The 23,087-nt window shown below is 46.6% G+C and overlaps 1 protein-coding gene across 1 annotated transcript in view; it reads right to left on the reverse strand.

The window, feature by feature from the left end:
* The window catches only part of RFX7 (regulatory factor X7), a 51,386-nt gene extending 32,463 nt beyond the window's left edge, over nt 1–18,923 (reverse strand). The window contains exon 1 of the mRNA XM_037393979.1: nt 18,523–18,923. Coding sequence (XP_037249876.1) covers nt 18,523–18,668 — 146 coding nt within the window. The 5' untranslated portion in view covers nt 18,669–18,923. The remainder of the gene's footprint in view (nt 1–18,522) is intronic.
* Nucleotides 18,924–23,087: the final 4,164 nt, after the last annotated feature.

The following is a 23,087-nucleotide window of genomic DNA, read 5'->3' on the forward strand; positions in this document are numbered from 1 at the left end:
CAAGAAGGTGCCCTTCTCCAGTTCCGGGGGTAGCTGTCTCTCAGGAGTGATAAAGTTGGCTGCTTCTACAGCTGCCTTGGATTTACCAGCTTGCACCCGATACTGACCCACCACAAGAACCTGGTAGCATAAAATTATGTACCAAAACCTAGCAAAAGAAATAATAATCAATTATTATCACAACCAACGATGAAACATTTGCTCAGTGGATACCACTGTGCAAACTGTTTGAATGTTAAGGCATGCTGAGCGACTCAAGAGGGACACAGCCCCGTCCTACTGTCTGTAGCAGTGCTCCTCAAAAACGTCACCTCCACCCCAACCACCACCAGCCTGGATCAACCTGCTCACCTCTGAAGAACTACCAGAGCCATTCAAAAACCAGAGCCCGGCTTCTACTAATCAGTGAATCAGCAGAGAAAAGGGGGTTTCTCCGCCTGTGGTTCAGAGACACACAGCTGGCTGGCTCCCTGCAAAAGCCACCGTGTTTCATGGAGCCCCCCAGCCCCACGCCCTCCACGGGAACACGTGCTGGCTGCTTTGGTCTGCAGCAGACAGCCCTACTAGGAAACCTCCAGCCCATCTCAACTGCCTCAGCTTTTGACTTAAAACTTTAGGCCGAAGAACTTCGAGAGCATCTTGAAGGCAACTTGCAAAAGCTGCAGTAATTTAAGCTCCTCAATGCTGAAGTCATTGACAAACTCGGATGGGGAGGGGAGGAAGCCAGACTAAAGCATTTCCTCAAACTGCTCTTCTATCTTACGCCAAAGTATGCATGTCTGCTTTCCCTGACCTAGTTCTGTATTTCTACTCAAAACAGCCCCATTTTAACTGCGCCAGCTTGACATGGGCAGAATGAGGAGTGTGTTCTCTCCTCAGGTGTGCAGCTGGGTTTACTCTGCACTGAAGGAGAGATGGAGGGGAAAAAGCAGGTGGAGAAGACAAAGAGATGAGATATATTTTTTTTTTTTTTTCAAAGCGGCACAAAACCAGATGCTGCCAGCCTTCCCCTAATTAAGCAATATTTTACTTTCAGGAATAGGTAGCTGAACTACACTGAGCAATATGGGACTATCGTGTTACAAGAGGTGGCAGAATTCAGTTGCTCTGAGCACACCGAGTATTTCCTTAATGCTGCAAATAGAAGCAGCCGTATAACCACAAGGGATACGAGAAGCCTTATGCCAGCAAGACCAGAAAGAGGAAGGTGGCCGGGGGGGGTGGGTGGTGTAAACAAAAGCCCTTGAACTTATTAGCTACTGCCTAGTTATCTCTGAGCCATCTCAAAGCCTGCACAGCCATTGAAACTAACCCTTACCAGCTTCTCCACTGCAGCGCGTTCGCTCCCCGTGAAAGCTAGCCGCGTAACAAATACTGGGGGAGCACATGCAGCGTGACATGCTGTACCGACACCCACCCGCTGCAGCACAGCTCCTGTCCTGGGACACGCTGTGCGGAGGGCAACGCTGGCAAAGGGGCTCCTGCTTGTGTCCCCAGGGTGTGTGACAGCAGCACCTCCAGGACGCTGCAGTTCTGCTCAGGCAGGGGACCTCCCAGCCCCAGAAGTCACACGAGACACGGCTCTCCTCATTCAGGCACTAGCAGTGGGCTCAATCCTCAAATGGAGGAAGATGTCCATGATAGCGACAGATCCAGTTCAGCAAAATTCAGGGGACAAGCAGAGCCACAATTTATCCTGCAAAACACTATAACGGTTTGACGAGGTGGTCAAACCCAGGAAGCCCAGAGTGATTTTTTCATTACTAGTTTCACACCATCAATGAAGCTGCCACAGATACTCTGTATCCCCTGCAGCCCAAGACTGCAAACACTTGCATAAACTGGAACACCCTCCCAAAACCAGCCTCTGTGGCTGTTCCTTGGGCTTGGTACATTTTTGACAGCCTAGGGAAAACGTTATTTCTGCCAAATCCCAATGCAATTTATGAAAAGGAACCACTTTCCATCACTGCTAATAGCTGCCCCATACATCACAAAAACGGGCTACACTGAATCTGACAGCACAGGTTCCCCACTGCAGGGCTCCCAGTTTCCTGCACTGGTGCATTACGTTACATTATTACCTGAGACACAGGATGCAGTAAGAAATGCTGCAATTAGAAAGGAAAACTCCGGTGTATGGTTACTTACCATTGGCACTGTTAACCAGTTATCTCGGGCGCTAAACCACCTACCCTCTCAGACAAATAATGAAGAAAGGGGAGGTTTATAAAGTTCTACAACAAGCTTTCTTTTGAGAAGGGGAAAAAACAAAACTAAACCAGACCACTTGTAAATTTTCTTTTCTTGAGAGTTCTGCAAAAGACCAGCAACAACTCGGTGCAGTCCCCGCAGAAAAGAAGGGGCTGTTTAGGGCCACAAAACCCTCCCAGCTACCCACTCAAGCCCGTGCGTACGACCCTAATGCTGTGTAGCCACGCACTGCTGCCCCAGTATTTTTACTGATATTTGAAAACAAGCCTTCTGTATAATAAGGATACCCAAGACAGCAGTTAAGAGCTGTCTGCCAAGGAAGAATTATTTTGGCCACATGACCTTTTAAAAACCACTCAGGTCTGCAACGCCTCCATTCCCCACTGCATCAGTCGCGCCCCCACATAATATCCAAAGGCTGTTTGTCAAAACTGTTTAACAATAGGGTCTACAGGCAGTCTTCAAAAGCTGGTTCTGTGGGATTCAATGCCACATGAGCAGCACTTGCCAGGCCTGCAGCTACCAGGCACAGGAGTTATCTGGATGGTGACAGCACCCAGCAGCTCTTCTTCCTGTGCTGTGTCCTGCTGCCTCTGCCTCTTGCAAAAACCCGGTTAGCTCCCAAGAAAAGCAAGTCAGACTCAGACCCCTACTAAATACCGACAGTGATAGTTCTGGCAAAGTCATCTTTCTGAAAGCCATGTTAAAATACAGAGGGTCATTACTAAACTGACCACACAGCCTTTTGGGAAAATTTGGTATCTCTTCCACAACTCTGATGAAATCAGATGACATTCCGGGGGGGGGGGGGGAAACCCCAACACGTTATTTACTCTGCAAGCTGTGACAAACCACTCAATAAAGGGATTACCAACCCTATTACAGTAAGTGGTACTATCAGAAAGGTACTATTATCACACCCTTACCACAACAAGCACTGTGTCCCAGCAGTGCCTGCAGGATTCAGGCCTTAATTCTTAATCTCACTGAATTAATGCTTCTCTTTCTTAGACTAACAGCTCTAAATATATCTGTATATAACCTTCCATTCAGCAGCACAAAGCAATGTTAAACTGGAGCCAAGGATCATCTAAGGAGAAAATTATGAAACAGCCACCTATGTGTGCTACTAGTCAATTAACATCTTAACATGCGCCATGTTACATTGTCTGGCTTGGCTCACGTTGATATAGTAGTAAAATGGCATTTCAATTAAATATTTAGAAAGCAGAGCTGCAAAAGGTTGGAACATGCTGGAATTAGCAGAATGACTATTATGTATACTGCTCAGCTAACGGAGTAAGAGCTTGTGCTAGCACAGGGTACTGAGAGAGGGAAGCCCACCCATGCTGGGCAGCTCTGCAAGCCAAGCCTGGCACCACCGAGCACAGGGCTCGCCTCCCACCCGCACCTCTCACCACTGCCATGCAGGAGCCAAAAATCAGGTGGCTTCTGATGCCACCTAGGGGCTCTCTCCCTGCCTGCACCTCCCCCCCGGGGATACTCCGGCATCACGCCTTCGAACCTTGCACAAACACAAGCAAAAAGCAGCAAAACATTTAACGCAAACCAAATCTTCCAGTCTTCAAACGCAGATACATCCTTAACTGCAGACAAAGGCTACTGGGATTGTAATCGCATCTTGGAAGCACATAAAGTATTGTTATTTCCCTGAAATAATCCCTAAAAATAGCCACAGAGTTGTGTCCACTGGAAGTCTAGAAAGTGTCCAACTCTCCGCCCCCAAAAAGTAAACAAAGCAAGTATTCACCAATTTGCAAATACTGGCTTTTTCAGCTTGAAGGCAGACTCCTCCTCAACCTAACCCAAACCACTCTTCTCGGCAAAACCAGGCAGCAACAAGTACAGCAAGATGATAAAACAGCGCAAGAAGGCCAAGCGGCATCCATTTCACCTTCCCATCGCTATTCCCACCTTCTAACCTCATCTAACTCCTTCCACTCGTCAAAGAGAATAAGCCAGCCTGGTTTTCCACCAGACACAAGGAGCAACGCTGCATCACAGTGCTGAAAAAAAGTAGCAGTTTAGCATGCTTAAAATTAACATTTTAAGTTAGCGCAGGTGAAAACTGGTCAAACGCATGACTTCAATACTTGTTACTGTAAGTGAAATATTTCATATAGGATAAAAATTTAATCCCTTCACCATTTCTGACACTATTTAATGCTCATAAAATCTATACAAACAGCTGAACAAAGAAGGAAGATAAGGCTGCTAATGAAATGCCCAAGTCTCAAATGTAGCCCATTGTAACGAACTGCCAAGAAATAACTAGCCGGCAGACATCAGAATACCTACATCTGAAATTCAGGTCTATAAACACCTCTATTAACTCTCTGAAGAAATCTAGCTGTAATCAGCACTGAAGACTTGTTCCACAATTCTTAAAATAATTGTGAAGAACTTGCAACAACCGCACAACTGCCAGGTGTTCTATTCCAGCAATAAGACAGTCATTTGAGTTGCTGGGTTGTTGGGTTTTTTTACATTTACTTAATTTTACCACAAGTTACTCTAATGAACTCTTAGAAGAGACAAAGAAAATGCTTTTACATGGCTCTCACCCTGGTTCTTTCAACACCGATCTGAATGAAAATCAGTGTGTATTGTTATGTTCAGGCAGGGCTCTCTATTTCAAGGATGCGATGCCCTCTGCACATTACGGAGGAAGATAATACGACTTCAGAGGAGCTGCATCCTATATATACTAACAATCTACATGGGGCACTGCAGGGCGTTGTTCTAAGATAAGTCTGCAAGGATCAACTGCCTAGAAAAACTACATACAAAAAACGCAGAGTGATCTCAATAAAGCCACATAAAAAAAAAAGACTGCTCAAGTAGGAACTTAATCTAAAGTATGTCCCACTATGACAAGCCAGTATTCAGACACCCCGTGCAGCCGTCCCCTCTCAAAAATCTGCAGGGTCAACAGCTGCAGGTGTCCCACTGTCAGCCTGGAAAGGAGCCCCAGCCTTCCCACCACGCTACTATCCCAATGCTACCTGGGGCCTGACGCTCGCTAGGAAGCAGAGGAGCATTTTGAGGGCTGCACAGACACCGCACTGGGGAGGTTCAGCTTAACCCACACAGGCATGTCCCTCCTCCATGCCAGAGACATCCACCTCTCCCCTCAGCATCGCACAGCGCACCCCTAGGCATCAGCCTGTCTTTCTGCAAACAAATACAGCTTTTATCCAGCCCCCTCCTCCCTGTGCTGCTTAGAATATCCTACCACTTCCACTTCTGCCCTGATCTCTGGAGGTCTGCACTCTTCATCCTCCTCGCTCCCCTTCCTCCCATAGCTCTCCACACACTGCTCCCCAGCATTTATTTTTTCCACTTGAGGAACCCGTACCCGAGTGCTGACCTTGGTAACTCTGAGGGAATTCAATCCTTGCAACCTCTTCGGTTTCCCTGTGCTGAGTAATGCCCTGAGTATCTCCAAGCACCTGCCTACTAAAAGGGTAATTTCTTTTGTGCTGGATTGGCACGGCTTCACTGCCACAGGAAAGGCAACTTCTCTCCCTGACCTGTGCCACACTGCTCACTGGAACATCCCATAACCTCACTCCCATCCCTGACTTTTTTATACAGGTGAAAATTTAACAGCTGAACATATATGCAGGATGAACACGTCACTGCTGCCTGACAGCGGCAGTCATATAACCTCCTAGCTCAAAAAAATTCCTCCCTCTCGTTCAGCTGCCACCGTTTTTTTCAGGCCTCCATCCTTCAGCTTTGCACCTGCACCCTGCGGCATTTCTCACCCACCTCTGCTTACCAGCTTCGACCCGCTCCCGGCACAGAAACTGTCGTCCCTGCAAGTTGCTCCAAGTCTCTTGCCTACCTTAAAGGTCAGTTCACTGAATACTAAAACAGTTTAACCTATCAGTTTTCCACCCTCCGCTTCTGGGCTAAGAAAAAAATACTCCTAGTAGCATCTTTTAAAAATCGCTTTAATCCCTAAACTAGGATCTTCAGAAAAGTTACAAACATGCACTATTCCAATTCTCAAGGATTTAGACTGGGAAGTTTGAGTTCCCCTACCCTACAGCCCAAGTGAACTTTAGTTTACTTGCAGACTCAAGAGCCTGTCTAAACCTGTAAGCTTGCTTAAAATTAAAGCTGCACAAAATTTAATTAAGTTGTGTAAGTTCATACCTGCATGCACTTACTTCAGTTTGCACCTACAAAGCCGGGTTTGAACGCAACTGCACTTACTCCTAGGTGGTAGCTTAACTGTGTCAAACAAGCATCTTACACGAGCCTGCACTGCAGGACTGGTTGCTCCAACCCAAGACTACGTTTACCAGCTCTTGGGCTGCAGCATCCATCAGGCCTGTACAGCTCCAGAGCAGCCAGAATAGACAACTCCACTGCCAGCGCCGCATGAACTACAAGTGTAAGGCAGGTGAGCACCATTCACTCCGTCACCTTCACTCCACTCACTGCCTCCTTCACTACTAGGCTGCCTCTGCAGCCATGGTGAATGAACAAGTAAATTATCAGATTACTTCTTTCCTCTAAAACCTCATTTATGAATGGAAATGATGAACAGCAGGCATCTGACCAGTACTTAATACCCCACAACTTTAAGGTTCTGTACTCTTGTCTCCTTGGAACAACGCAGCCAGTTTGAAGCAGGCAAGACGACTGTGCTACCCACCCCTGGCTCTGCCACCCCATCCTACTTCTGTAGGCAACTGCTGGGAATGTGACCCAAAAACCGGAGAACTTAGCCATTTTCTTCTCAAGCAACATACCTGCTTTGCAGGCATGGCATTGTTCATAAGCATTTTGATGTCTATGTTAAAAGTTTTCATATTGTCATGTTTCCTTTCAAAAACATGGCAGAAGGCATGCGACCTGTCCTAGTACAAAGTCGTGAAGCCACAGCCATGCAGGTCACTGAGTTCAGCACCCTATTAAGACAGTTTGCAGAACACCTGCACGGATTCATTAGTCACAGTCTGTCCGTTTTAAACATCCCGGGAATGGTAAAGTTACACCACAACTTACTCAGTAAAATAGAAACAGACAAGGCTGTCATTGATGAAATCTAGAACAGACTTCAGAAAAGCTGCATTAAACTTCTGCCTTTCCAAAACTCACAGCACCGAAGAATTCTATTTGAGACAGATGTAGACAGAAAGCTACTACAGCAATACTCACTGAGATAACCGCACTGTTGAAATTCACCTGTAGGCTGCAGCACGTAACTGGCTAACATCTTTCAGCATCTAACAATTGAACTATGCTTGTATAAAATCTTCACACTAATGTTACCCACAGTTACTTGTCTGATGCGTCCTTCCAGAAGGAGACATTGTCTAAGAGCACTACAGAATTGATCGGTCTGGATTTTCATCCCTGTGAACCACATCATAAGTAAACATGCCCATGGGAGAGCAGATGTTTGCGTTAAGAGAATGAAAACTCTTTTCCTGATTAATTAGTTTGATTTCGATTTTCAAGGTGAGCTATACACTGCATTGCCACTCCCTTACTCAGCAGCTCAACTAATCAAGCCAAAACTGCAGCTCATCTGAGTTTGATGAATTTAGGAAGGACCATCTCTCCCTGAGGAACACAATGCACTCGAGCTATCTCCTGATCCTACACTGGGCCTGATTTGCCACAAAGCTACTGGGATTTAATACAGGTTACCACTGAATACTCAAAACTTCTCTGAAGTGACTAAGAACAACAGTTAGGTTCTGCACTGCCAACATCTATTATAAATATTTTCACCGTGAACATCTGGGGCTATGGGTTGACATCCCAATACATACATATGTGTCTAAGCAATCACAGAGAGAGGGCTTCCACGCACTGAACCACTGTACACACAATCTACATTTTGTTTTTCCATTAAGCTACAAGTTTCACCAACTTGAATTTACAAACCACGATGGTACATGAATGTCACACATTCTTAATCCCTCCATGAGAAGTAAGCTTCTAGCAAGGAAAAGATGCAGTCCATGGGGATATGTGCAATGAAAGCTAAATGGGGACTGCTTAAACTTAGTGGTACTAAACAAAAACCAAAAAAAACCCAAAGAAACTTATCTTGGTTTTCATTTTTATTCTCAGCCTGAGAAATCAAGACTATTACCCTTTTTATTAGCCATTAATAATCAGGAAAATTGACTACTCATAGTGTAAGTTCAGGCATATTATCTACAGGGTAATCGGACACCTAGCTTCTACTCTGAAGTAATCAATAAGAGATAGTTGTCTGAGTATCTTCACAGATCAGGGACTTAATTAGATAGGTTACCAAATCTTCAGGGTCAACATTTTAGCTTTTTTTGCTTGATAAAATGATAACTTGTAAAATTAATTTTTTACTAAGTTTCAGTATAAACTGCATTTAGACAAACTTTTGTCTGATGCAATTAAACACACACAAACCAGCTGTAAAAAAGAAGACAAAAAGTGCTTTTTCTTACGTCTTCAGCACATTTGTTGATTAGTTGAGATTTTTTTTATTTGACTCAGTAAGCTATCTCTAGTTGTTAAATACAACTGATGGTTTCTGTTCAAAATATCCCTTTCCATATTTTTCTAACTAGATCTGTCAACCCCACTTCATTCACTTGTTGAACAGCAGAAGCAAATACACTTTTCTCTCAGCTGCCAATTAATTTCTCAACTTCTTATGAGTTAATCATTGAACCATACCACTGGAATCAAGCATAATGAAGGTAATTCTGCAGAGCAGGCTCACGGAGCCAAAAGCTGGCTGCGCTCTTCAGCAAACTGTGGTTCCAGGTGTGCAGTTTTGTGATTACTGCCAGTGAGTAATTTGACTGTCTTTTAAATACCAACCAATTCATGTAGTTTACATGACCACTAATAGCAACTGTAGGCTCTAACACAGCTCATCATTTATAATGCTAACAGGCTTAATAAAAAATAATAATAATAAAATCAAACCATGAAGAAAATAGGCAAACTTTTTATGTACCCTTAATGAAAGAAACACCATACTTTGTCCGAGCTCAGATAAAAGGTTCCTGTGGCAGTCTCTGACTCCTGCAAGATTATTTCAAAACTATTTTCAGCCCTTGCTTCAGACAGTCCCATCAGAGCAGAGCTGCAGCTTTCACACAAGGGCTGAGCACCAGCCAGCCTCGCAGGTGCCTCACCCACAGCTACCAACTTCCATAGAACCTGCGCAAGGATCACAGAGCGATGGTTTTCCCTTCATTGAGAAACACAGCAAGAAGCACAAAGCATCAGAAACCGAACACAGCACGGGGGATGGCAGCTGGAGGCAGACAATGCTGGGTAAGAAACACCAAGCACTGCTCCCTTTGGCCGGCTACCCGTCCTGCAAGGGACCAGGGACCCTCCCTCAAGGGCACAGCAGGGACACCAAGGGGCATCTGCCACCTGCATGCCCTTCCAGACACCACTGCCTGCACACACCAGCACGCACAGCAAACCAGGCCTGCCAGAGGGTGTCCAGCCCCAAAGCAGAAGCCTCAAGTCCCAGTTTCAGATTGCCTCTGGACACAGCATCACCCGGCATCCACAATCACCTTTGCCCAGCTCCTCACCTGGCTTAATAAGCACCCGAGCCTCTCGAGTACTTTTCTCCACTGAATTAGCAACAAAACTAGCATGTGGTTCCGGAGGAAGGAGTTGTCACTATTTTCCAAAGCAGATTTTAAAAAAAGACTTAAAATTCAATCCACAAAAAATATTAAGAAGATGTTAAAGCTTTTCAACGCACAGGCCTTCAAACAGCTATCATTTGTGGTACCAAGTAACTGTCAATTTTAAGTCTGTATTTTAATATGGGAACGGTTCTGATGAGGAGAGGAGAAAGCACACAGGAGTATTTTCACTGAAGTCACAAAGACTACTCCAAGTATCTTCAGGTGATTTCTGAACACGGGCAAGAAGGTGAAGAAAACTCAAGAGAAACAAACTTCCCATCCTACTATCCAGCACACCTTGCTCACAAGCTAATTCTTGTTTGTCTGAGGGATGTTTGAGGCAGACGCTGCCAGGCAACTCTGTACTAAGAAAAAGTTCCAACAGTCTGTTTGTATTGCTGACAGCTTTAAAAACAATCTAATTCACTGCTTTATAGGCAACCCAAGTAATGAACTGTAATTCCTGCTGTCCAGTGCAATCCAAATTTTTCACTGGCAGGAGTCCCAACAACCTCATAATAGCACTTCGGAACCTTTGACTAAGAAATCTTTGACTAAGATTGCCTCCATGCCTCTGAGACCATCCATCAAAAAGGACAGCCATAAATCACAGACCCTGACATATAACCACAAATTTCCTCTCAGGGGGAGACACGAATATGCCTCGTTTAAGTAAACAAGTTCTTCCCAGGAACAAGATTTTCTTCCCAAACTTGAAGTACCTGACTATCGGATCTGTAAGTGAGACCATCCCCAGCCAGCTCCAGGGAAAAGCTACGCAGGACCCGTCGCTCCAGAGGAGCACAGGTACACCCCAAAACCCCAGACCCATGGACACATCCCCTACCTGTGCCACCGCCACGCACTGCACCCTGCCACGTGTTGACACCTCACGGTGAGTAAAAGGTACCAGCTTACGCAGACGGAGCAATAAAGGCCAGACCACTCACTGGGTGCTGTAGGTCCAAAAGGAGAACCTGGTGGGTCTGCCACCCACGGGAGGCCCCTCCGCCACAACTCCCAGGGTGCATGTCCCACCCACAGAGACCATCCCCATCCCCGGTCCCGCCTGCAGCAACACCCGGCCTCCCCACCCTTCAACTGGTACGATGTCACTGCAGCAACCACAAGCAATTAAAAACAAGCAACAGGGAAAATATTCGGCAAGTTTTGAATGTTTTTTTCCCACTGTCTTAATGATTAAACATTCAACAACAGAAAACACTTGGCAGCTTACTGAAAGACTGTTGATGGCACAGCAGCCGATAACGAACATCCTACTTGATGAGAGATAATCCTTTCTCCATTAAATCAAGAAAGCATTAAAATTCAGATACTGGCTAACTCCATTTAGAACAAACCAAACGAATCACAACCCTCAGAATTCCCAAAGATCTAAGGGAACACGACAAAACACCCCAAGGACTTTCAGAATTTTTAGATGTGTTTAAGGGACTCTTCTCACCAGCCTGGAATTACCCATTTGTGCTGGCTGGCCTTCTGCTTGGGCTCTTTCTGGGTGACAGAGCACTGCATTTTCATCTATTCAATTTACCTTTGGAATCACCTGCTGGTAACTTTTCAAACACGCAGTCCCATGTTCTACCTAGACTACTCCAGAAGCCAGCCAGAAAGCTACCGCCATCTCCTCATCTTCACAGTTTAAAAATAAGGAGCTCCTTGAGGCTTTGTAATGTTAGGTATTAGAAAGGCTTGAACCAAAAATCCAAATTTGGATCCTGATCTGAATTTTGCAGCTCTGGCCCTTGTCCAAATACTTCTGTTTGGCAAGCGGCAGAGTGGAGTAACAAGAGAAGGCAACATACATAAGTTATGGCATCTGTGTAAAAACATTAAGCTCAACCCCTGCTCTCAAAACTACACACACACACGGACACACAAAAAGACTAACAAAACCACCCCAAGCCCCAATTAACTAAGAGATTAATCAGTGCTTCAGTGTAAATCTGATCACCCAAACCAGAGCAGTACTGTCATCTCGCCCAGTTACAGTATTTTTTTCTGGTTCATTTATACGGCATCCAGAAAATTTTAGGGAGAGTTCTAAGTGTTCTTTTCAGAAAAAGATTTGGATTCCTACTCGCCAGTGGCAGACAGACACATGCCAACCAAACAGAACCGCCCCAAATGGGGAGCAATCCAGCTACGGAGGCCTGGGATGACCACCCTGCAACTGTGTGCTTATTGAGAACTCATTAGAAAGGCTGCTCTGAATCACAATGTCACACCAACCCACTTGCTTCGATGAAGGGAACTCCTGCAGCAGAAAGTAAAACATTTCTGGAACAAGGAATCACGTGTGTTTGGTGCTGTGAAGTCAACGATTTAATGCACTCCTATGTATTTTAAATGAACAGCAGTAAAACTTAGCCAAACCTTTTATGACTTGAATACTGGGTCTTTTCCCCATATACTCTATTAGATCCTATTGTTTCAAGAAACAAAGACAAACAAAACCCACAAGCAAGAGTAAAAAAATCCACTCTTCTAAAAGCAGATTTACAAAGATTTTTTTTTTTCTGCAAAGCTATTCCATCCAACTCGGAGCCAGCATATTCAATAAAACCTCAACTCCATTCTCAAAAGGTTACATAAAGGTCAGCATTCATTTTATTCAGGTTTATTTTCTAACCTTGTAAAAATGCCTGCAGATCAAATTGGCTTCCACACCTGCTGACCTAGAAACTCCACCACCGTGGTGGCTGTGCCCCGTTTTGGAAAGTTGCTTCTCCTCCCACGCCGATCTGGCATGGACTGCTGCGTGCCACTGACCTGCCCGCTCCCCGCTCCTGGCAGTCAGCGGCATGGAGGAAGGCTTTCCCCAACAGCAAGGGGATGCATTTCAGGACAGAACTGTAAATGCTTTTTTTAAGCCACTTTGGTGAGAAGGAATTTTTCCAGGGTGGCTTCCCCCAAAAAGGAGGATTTTCCTCCATACAGGAATGCATAGTAATACATAAAGGGCGTACCTGGACTTTGTTCAAGGGAATGGAAGATGTCCAAAACAACCCACGGAGGGATGGAGCGGCCACCCTCCAAGAAAATAAGCTGACCTGAAGAAGTGACAAATGGTAGGATTTGTTCTGCCCAATTCAAGAGATCTGCTCCGCAGATGCCTACACCCTGGCACATGGTTTAAAATTTGTTTACAGTCAAAGGGAAATAGGCATATAAAGTGATCAGATGGATTGTTTTATAAAGACGCCTTCCCTAGGAGACGGCCCTCACATCAGAAGCATATTTTTCTCCACCACCACTACAAGGGAGCTACCTTGGCCAACTCATATAGGATAACGTGTCAAATGAAACAAACCCTACTTTCTATTCCTATCCATTCGGGGTAACAGAGTGTTAAGGAGAATGACACGCTGCTAAATGCTTTGCCCAAGGAAGGCTGACGCTTCCCAAAATAACAAAGAACTACCTTAAAGTATGGTCCACAGCTCAATCTTATCTTATGTATTTGACTGCTTATACACCACATCAGGAAATACATCCAGGGCAGGCCAGTCTCACCACCACCTGTAAACAATGGAACCATAAAGCCAGGGAAAACTGCCTTAGTGACAAGAAATTTTTTGCAGTTTTACACAGCACCTCTTACCTGAGGGGCTCAACGTATTTTTTCAAAAGTAGTAAACACACTGCCGATGTTAAGCAGATTTAGTGAAATGAGTGCAGCCTGTACACCTGTCAATGACAATTATTAGCTCTTCCTCACAATAGTTAGCAACCTTTTATTGAAGAACTCTTAAGTTTTGTTTCCCACCTCCAACAGTGAATTAACTAGGATGAAGGAGGGAACGCTGGCTGGTGCATTTTGGGCTGGAGGCACAGAATAACCACAAAGGGTCTGTAATCAGTTATAGGAAATTTTAAATTCCCCACTCAATTTCGACAGACTCTAACAAAATACCGAGGTTTTGGTTTGGTTTTTTCCCCTCTTACTCCCTGACTCACTCCCTCCAGAACTATAGAAAACTGAAAAAGAGTAAATGCAGATGTCTACAGATTAATCCAACCCAAATCAAGAAATCCATAATTTTTAAAAAAACTACATAAACTGATTTCAACTGCAGAAGAAAACAACCAAAAAGGTGTTTGCACCTACATTTGCAAAGAGCCTGAAACACATACACATTGAGCTTCCCTCTTCATTGTCAGGTATTTTATTAAAAATACCAAGACTGTCAATGGTTTCTTTCTGCTGACCTAACCATACAAATAAGTAGCAATTCCTATTATGAAAAACCTCAATGGCATTTCCCAAATTGCAGAACATTTGCTCTGCCAACAGCTAAGTGACAATCTACACTTGCTGACAATGCCTAATGAGGAGTGATGGATGCAACTGCAGGAGGGAGCAGGAATGATGCAAGTCGTAAGAAAGAATGGAGCCTTCCAAAGATTAGAAAATACTACTGTTCCAATCAGCTAGTCTGGTTTTACAGCACGATACTGAGAGCCCAAAACTAACAAGGGCACGATTCACCTCCTACTCCCCCTTCAACATGAGACAAACTGGGCCTTAGGACATATAATTTTGGCACTGCCCAGCCTAGCTCATGTGGTTTTCCAATACAACTTCTAGCTAGAAGAGCAATTTGAGGACAAAAATTATGATCTGAAACCCACACCCACGTCCAACCCAAACGGCTGCAAAAGCAATGCTTTGTGTTTGCCACTCCACGCCGCCTGGTCCTCGGCTCAGTTTACACACGAGATATTGGGGAGGGGGAGGAGAGAAATTAATCCCTCAGGCAGAATTATGATAATCAAATCCTAACAGATGCCTTTAGGACAAAAAGAGCTGAGATGCAGGCAAGGTGAAAGAAGCTGGGGCCAATGCATGTATAGATGCAAGCACCAGATCACTATTTACCACAGTAAACAAGTACTCATTGAACAATCATCACCAGTTATTCGCAACAGTGAACAAGAAAACGAACCTACGGACTGGATTTTAGATTAATACAGTGAGCAAAGAGATTAAATTGCCTAAAACCATTGGTCTTTTTCTTTCACATCAGCAAAAGCAGATCCTCGACCAACACCATCCTCCCTCGGTCATCTCCGCACCTCGACCACCCTGCTTTTACGATGTAACTTGCTGGCTGTCTTCAGCTATAGGATATTCTTAGGCAACTTAATGTGATATTGAGTAGACTCTGCCTTCGCCACCATATGTTTGGGTACAGAAACATCATATACAAATAACACACATTTGGTAATACAGTACCCTCAGCCGAAGAAAATCATTGAAACCCCATTAGTCTATATGCTCAGACAGCTGACTAGGGAGGTTTTCCTGCCTCAGGCTCTAACGTCTGGACAAAAAGCTATTAATAAATATGAAAGCTTTAATAAATCTGAAGGGAAATAAACCCAGGCAGATTAAGGCCCAGTGTCCAGTGAAGACCAGGGCAATTTACAAAGCCGCCCAACCTGACACTAATCAACCAAGCTAGGCTCCCAAAGACGCGTTCTCCCCGTCTAGACTTGTAATCCGTCAATGGGAAAAGACATCTAATATTTCTGCCCATTTCATTGACGCAGTAAGAACACATCCAACTGCCTTAGCAACTCAATACGCAACACAGAACAGAAACAGACACCACTTTGCTGGATGTGTTCACGTGAAGCAGACAGGAAAAACAAAATACTGTCAAGACAGTGATGAACTTTCATTATTGTAACCAAACAGCAGTTAAATACCTGTATGTGATGCTGTGATGCAAATAAATACTTCCTGATTAGTTTTTAAGCACAGCTACGTAACTCTTATCTTCCCCTCTTCAGTCCAAAACCAATGGTCACTTTACATGCAAAAAAACCAACAAAAAAACCCCAAAACCCCCAGACCGGACTCCTAGCAAGCACACTTTCAAGTCTTCAGTACATACGTGGACCACGCCTGTAATTTTAACCAGCAGGACTTAACCTATTGTTTCATTTTAAGGGACCCCCACATGTTCGCAATTACTTGAGATACTTTTGTCAACTACATTTTAATTTAATAAACAGAATAAATTAAATATGAGTTGAGATAATGAATGCCTCATTGTCCCGCTCGAGGCCTACATCACACACTATATTTATATTTCTCTGTACAGCGCAAGGACAAGCACAGACTTGTTTGTGATCCCCAAGTCCAGCATTTCAGTAGCTGCTATAGTCTGCTATACTAGTATTTTTATTGACAGTATAATTTGAAGACCCAAACCCTTTCTTTAAAAAATAATAATTAAAAAAACCCCAGGAAAAACACCAAAAACCACAGCACCAAAACCCTAAGAAACAAAACCTACTGAAAACATCCCTCCACTACGCACAAACGTGCAGCAGAAAAGGGGGGAAACAATACAGGTGAGTCCTAGCCTAGATGTGCTAAACCCTTCAGGAAGCAAAGGGGGAACGGAACATGCCAACCTGCCGGCACGCAGAACTGGCACGGCGCGGGACAAGGGGAGGAAGAGGAGGGAAAGCAGAAAAGAGGAAGCTCTCTTCTGCACGTTACACCAAGTTCTGTTAACAACAGGGCACTGCCATTTTCACGAGTGACCTTCCACAACCTCTCCTGCTGTTTATCCAGCACCAGCACCCAGCACTCGCCAGACAGAACAGCAGATCTGAGACTGCAACTACACCAGACTTCACACCGTTTACTATGAGTGCAGCGTGCACGACTTCCCTGGCAATGCTCCTCATCCTTGCTGCCCAGAAACCACCACAGCATCTACATCAAGATGCAAAGTAAAATTAAACCCCAGCCCCAAATGAAGACTGCTGGATCACAGTGCAGAAACACAGAATTTCTAGTGGTCCCAGACACGTGATTTGAAGATATCAAAAAGTTTTCTTATAAAAAAGAACCTTATCTTCAAGTACTGCATTTCAACAGCGTAACCCGCAGGGAATGGGTACGGCCTGAAAAGGGCAGGGAAGTCCCAGCCCGGTGCAGGAAGCAGGTACCCAGGAGGAACACACGTGCGGAGGTGAGGAGCGGAGGTGAGGAGCACCGGCGAAAGTACCAGGGGACAGGGCTGCAAGGTGCTGGCAAAACCTCTGCTGGTCACAGGCATGTGGCACCAGGCGAGCCACGCATACCAGGCAAAACGCTGTGCTCCTCTGTCCCAAATGTGGGCTCATGCTATCCAGCAGGTTTACCTGAATGAAATAAGCAGCCTTCATTTAAAAGGCTAACATAGGTACTCTTCTTCCTTGAAAAGAAAACCCATAATAAAAGCAGAGGTTTTACTTAGTAGCCATTTTGTCTTCAACTTGGACATGATACCTAATCTGAATGCAGTGTAAACATGCTTTCTGAGGCTCGTTTCCAAACAGCACGTTCATGGAAAGAGAAGAAAATCTAAAAAGGCTATCACTAAATACCATAATACATTAGCAGGGTGTGAAGATTTTGTCATCTAAACAGACAGGAAATCCTGCAGTTTGCATTCCCTCTCTAGGTCACGCTGCAGAGAAAACCAAAACAAAAGGTAGCAAGTGTGGATTAAGGACAATGAATTTACGGTTTAAATTTTTTAAAAAAAATCCAAAACACCACCCACAACAACCAAACAGTAAATGCAATTTCAGTATGCCATACAACAAAAGAATCTGAAGGTAACATTGTATTTACATTCTTTCTTTTCCAGCTGCATCAATTCAAACCATAAATTCTAACTATAGCATGAAGTAATATGCAAGCTGGATCAGTATGTTTCTATTAGGATGAGTACACATACATAAACATATATATATATGGTATATGCATATATATGTGGCAGGTATATATAGAGGAAAACACATATGAGCAACCTATATTTACAACTCCCAACTTTCGCAATACTTTTATCAACCCCCTCAGCCAAAAGCAGCTTTTAAAAACACACACAAAACGTAAATGCTGCAGGTGAGCACCTCTTGCTTGTATTTTCTTTGAAAAAAACAAAATATTTTATTTGCAGGGCAAGCTACACTCAATTTCTCTTTCCCTCAAAGGCACCCAAAATAAATACTCTGAAGTAAAACGCTGGTTCACTGAGAATTTTGTTGTAATTTTTAGGAAAAAACCCGAAGGACTGGATTCCTGTGCAGGAACTTGCCAACCACCATCCCAAGTTTCAGCCAAAATTGCATTTCAATGGCCAGACGGGAAACTCAGCGGAAGGGGGAGGCTGGCAAAACGCACCCGCGCTGCAAGGCGCTGCATTCCGCGCTGCACGCCCGTGCTGGGCGCCTCCAGCGCTGGAAGGCGCAGAGGGCACACCCGGGGGGCCGCGCCGGGCGCCGCAGACGCCCCCGGCAGGTGAGCCCGCGCCCCCGGCCCCCCGCCGCCCCGCCCCGCCACACCGGGGGCTGCCGCCCACCGGGGAAACCCCCCGCGCCCGGCGCGGCCGCGGTCGCCCGGCGCACCTGCCCACGGACACGCGTGTTTTCCGCACGGCTGCCCCGGGGGTTGGGGGGGCGGCTCCGCGCTTCCCCGCACAAAGGGGCCGCGCCCCCCCGCGCTCCCGCCCGCCGCCCTCCGCGGAGCCGAGCGCTGGCCCGCGGCCAGCCCACCCGGGCGGCGGCGGGGCCCGGCCCTTACCAGATGGAGCTGCAGATCTTGTGCTGCAGCGCGCTGGCCTCGCCGCCCTGCAGCCCCGGCACCAGGGCCGGCAGGGCCCCGCCGGGCGCGGGGGTGCCGGCCAGCCGCCGCGGCGGCTGCCCCTCCGGCTGCTGCTCCTCGGCCATGGGGGCGCGGCGGCGCGGACGCGGAGCCGCACTAGGCCTCTGCCGCAGCCCTCGAGTGAGTCGCCTTCCCCTGTTGCCCGGGGGACATCACGGGCGGAAAGCCGAGCCGCGTCCCGCCGCTTACGCCGCAGGATGGCGAGCCCGGCCCGCGGCACGGCGCATGGCGGCACGGCCTCCGCCGCCGCCCCCGCGCAGGGTCGCTCCGCGCTCCCCCGCCTCGCAGCACCTGGCCCGGCCCGGCCCGCCCCGCGCCGCCGCTCCTCGCCCCGCGGCCGCCGTGCCCGCCCGGGCGCCCAGTGCGCAGGCTCGGCGCTGCCCGAGCTGACGGGCCGCCCCGCGCCGCCGCCGCTGCCGGGGAGGGGGCCGGGGCCGGGGGGCGCGGCCGGGGGCGGTGCGGGGCGGCCCCACCGCTGGCCGCGGGCGCCCGCCGCGGGGTTGGGGCGGGGGGGGGGGAGCGCTCCCGGGGCGGCCCGGCTCTGCGGGGGCGGCCCCCGCTGCGCGCCGGCGGCGAAAATAACACATATGTGTGCGCGTGCGTCTGGTATAGACGGAGCGAGACATGTAACATAGGTAGGCGCGCACGAGGTATATAGGGCGCAGCGGCGCGCCGGGCACAGGCGAAGGCAGCGGCGGCAGCAGCAGCAGCAGCAGCAGCAGCATTACATCAGCTGCGGCACGGCTCCCCGGGGCGCTCCCCGCACCTTCCCCTGCCCCCCACCGCTAGCACCGGGTGTTACCCCAAAATAATAATAATAAAAAAAATGCCTCAGTGCCCCCATGTCCCTAGAGATGGTGGCCACCAACACGGGGCAGGCTGGAATGCCCCTTGCCCTCAGCCCCGCTCTGTGCCCCCTGGATGCCAATGGGGCAGAGGTGACCCTGTCCCACGGGCCTTCGCCCCCTGCTTTCTGCGCACAGGCGAGGCGGTCCCTGCACTTCTCCCCATCGCCCCAATTCTGGCCATCTTCTCATGGGAATCATGAGTGGTGGCGATCAGCCACACTCGGCGGGGGCATGGCGCCCAGGTGCCCTTTCTGTCAGCTGTGTGGAGGGTCAGGGAGCCACTGCCCAGCCGATGCTGCTCACAGAAAATGCGAGCCTCAAGGCATAATATAACATAAATACACGCGTGGAGACGTGGCATTGCTGAATCTACAAGATGAGTATTTGTAAATTACTGTGTCACCAACCTAAGCGAGACTTTTCAAAAATAAATCTCCACTTACATTTCCACCGCTCCAAAATCAGAATGTTAATGGCTGTGACAATGATGGTGATTTTCTTCTTGTAAAACCTCTCATCAGAACCACGAACAACTAAGGTCTCATTCCTGCCTCTTAAAAGCATTTTGTTTTTAACGTTAATTGGAAATTTCTGAAGGTCATCCAAAAAAAAGAAGAGAAAAACACAAGTAACAATTGCTATCAGAAGTAAACAGAAAGTTAATCAATTTAAAATACCTGACCACTGTGCTTTTTTGCAGGGAAACTATGACAAGATGCATGTAAACTGGTGCTGGAAGACAAAGATGAGCATCCTACATGATATTTTCTAGTTCCATGGCAATTTCCACTTTTTTCAATTGTGTCAACACAGCCAGGGTTGCCTCTGTTGGGATCTTTCATGGGACCTTGTGACATCTGCCTGCCCAGAGCTCAACCCACAGGGATCCCAGTCGTAAAAACGTTCTGCCCAGCACATATCTATCAGTCCTGGATTGAAATCGATGGGCCTACACATCCGAATAAAGTTCAACAGATGTGTCTCATGTTTGCACGATCATAGACTATTACAATACATTGGGAAAATACACATCATTTCAGTGTTGCTTTCAGTCTAAACCAACAGTTGGAAGAGAATTCGTTATTTAGTTCCTTGTGAATTTAGCTCCCAGCCACATCAAATTGTAGTCACACTTATTCACAGCTGTATGGGCATTATAGGCCACCCCCCCAAAAAAAAAAAATAAAAATTAGTCACATCTCTTCTGCAAAATCTGGCACGCCAGGCACAGGCTGGCACCCCTGGGCTGCCGCCACCCTGTAATCGCACCAGGTGTTTTAGGGTAGAATGTGCTTAAATTGGCACAGGATTAAACAAGTGGGCCAGACTCCCAGGCTGCATTTTTGTGGTGGAAGTGGTCAGTGGGCCTCAAAAGCCATGTCTGTACTCCCATATCTCACCATCAAGTCACCTTTTTTTTAAAAAAAAAAAAAAACAAAAAACCACCACCTTTTTCTTTTCCTGTGCTTTTTTGGTGTGAAGCCTCTCGGCTGGAAGGCGGTTTCTATTGCCGAGTTTGAGTAGAAGGCCCAAAATAAGATTGCGCAGAGGCCCGAAGTGAGATCAGGGTCTACGTTTTGTGGAAAGAAGAGATTCCCTCCTCGGGCCTAGCAGCAAAGAGGAATTTAACATTTTTTTGCCAGCATGATCCTTGAAAGAAACAGGGTTGTGCTGTGTATAGCTACGGCAGGGAAGCCCACACTCCGCTCTCCCAGAGCCTTTCTCTATGACCTACTATTAGGAGTAACTCCCCCTCAGTGCTTTCCTTGCATTCCCTCAGTGGGACGGAGCGCGGGGTTTGCTGCATGTTTGGTGCACGCCTGTTTTGACACCTGGTGAGGAATTTTTCCCTTTACGCAGCAGGTAGGCTGGTAAACGTTCCTACGCAACCAGCTGAACTTGCCTTGTGTTTCGTACTGTCTCCAAAGCCGTGCAAAATGGGTGAAAGAAAAATGGCCACAGCTTATACGCAGCTTACATGAGTATACACAAAGTAAAGCAAGGAACAAACAGATCCAGAGTAACTGTGTAAGCAAAGAGCTCGGGCTGATGGAACTGACTTGAAGGGGAATTATTTAACAGCTATGAGGCAAACCTGAATTCATGTGGACTGACTGGAGACCTCCATGGAATATCCACCTCCACCCCTCTACCACTGCCTGCTGGAGTTCTGGCACCTACTGGCTCCGAACACCTTCATTTGGCGCAGAGATTGAGCTCCTGGTCAGCTCCATATAAAAAACACATAAAAAGTAATAGAAAGGACTTAATTTTGCATCCCATTACTGTAAATGAAGGCATGTGTGAAAGATTAGGCATGTCAGAAACCTGACCACTGTTTGCAGGACTGGGATCTTCCTTGTTCTTTCCCTTTTTCCAAAATGTTTGTTTCTAATGGAAGTGTGCAGCAGCTGAGCCCAGAGCAGGTAGGCTGGGGCCTTCCTGCTCCTCTCCCTTTCTGCAGACAGACTTTGCTCAAGTGATGTTGCTGTATTAGTGCTAAAATTTCTGTCTTTTCTAACTCAAAAGTGCTGGAAGCGTGCTGTGCCGGACAGGTATATTCATTAGAGGATGATCTTCAAAAAAGAATGACAGCGCCATTTTGGGGAAAGGAGGAGCCAGCTATCCACACAAAGACAGTCTCCACCATGCCGTCCTGTGACAGGCAGGAGCAAACTCCATTTTGCTAGGTTAATTCTAAAAGCTATGTTTATTTTTCCTCTATTCCTGGAGCCTAGGATCTAACATGAGCCCTCTCTGCAGGGAAAAGTTATGCTGAAATACTGTCTAACCTAATTTCCAGGATTTTCTCTACTGTACTTTAGCGGGGCTTTGTTTTGTTTTTTCTTCCACTATGAATTGTCTCTGACAGTCGGGGGATATCGCATCTCATGCTTTCAAGGAGGAATGCCTCGCTGCCCTTTCTCCAGCTAGCAGCCAGCACGGAGGGGAAGGCGCTTTTCCCACTCTCCTGTGGGATGAGATGATGACTCTCCTGTGTCAATGGAGAGGACCTGCCACCTCTGGTCTAGGACAGGGCCAGAGACCTGCACGCTCAGAGACTAACCTGAGGTATGAGGCAGACAAATGATGAAATCTCGCTATCTTTATCCTCAAGATAAACATAAAACATACTCTGTGAGGATTATTGACTTTAAAGGCTTGCTAAAAAAAGACACTTTCCAAAAGCTTTAAAAGCTGGTTCAGTGAACTCCATTTTGATGCCTTTTTGCAGCTCTCCTTCCCTAGGGATGTCTGTCTCCGTGTATCCTGAGCTATGCCCAAGGTATCTCCCTCTGGTTCTCTTTGTTTTGTTATCTCTGTTCATGTGTGCACCTGTAAAATGAAAGTGCAATAACTCATAGTTCACCTAACCAATTCTAATGAATACTTCAGCTTTTAGTTTCAATTATTTAAAAATAATAATAATTTAAAAAGCCAGTTTACCTAGGAAATCTTCAAACTCATATCATACCACCCGACAGAAGAAATGGGGCTGTGTTCAAACCTGGCAGTGAAAAGGGGGCTGTTTCAGGTATAACGAAAGCCTGCTGGGTCTTGCTGCATCTGTTTGGAGCGGGTGCAGGCACTGTGTGGTGGGCAGTATTGCAACCTGACTGTAACGGGGAAATATTT

Source organism: Falco rusticolus, chromosome 7, assembly GCF_015220075.1.
Source record: "Falco rusticolus isolate bFalRus1 chromosome 7, bFalRus1.pri, whole genome shotgun sequence".
NCBI lineage: Eukaryota > Metazoa > Chordata > Aves > Falconiformes > Falconidae > Falco > Falco rusticolus.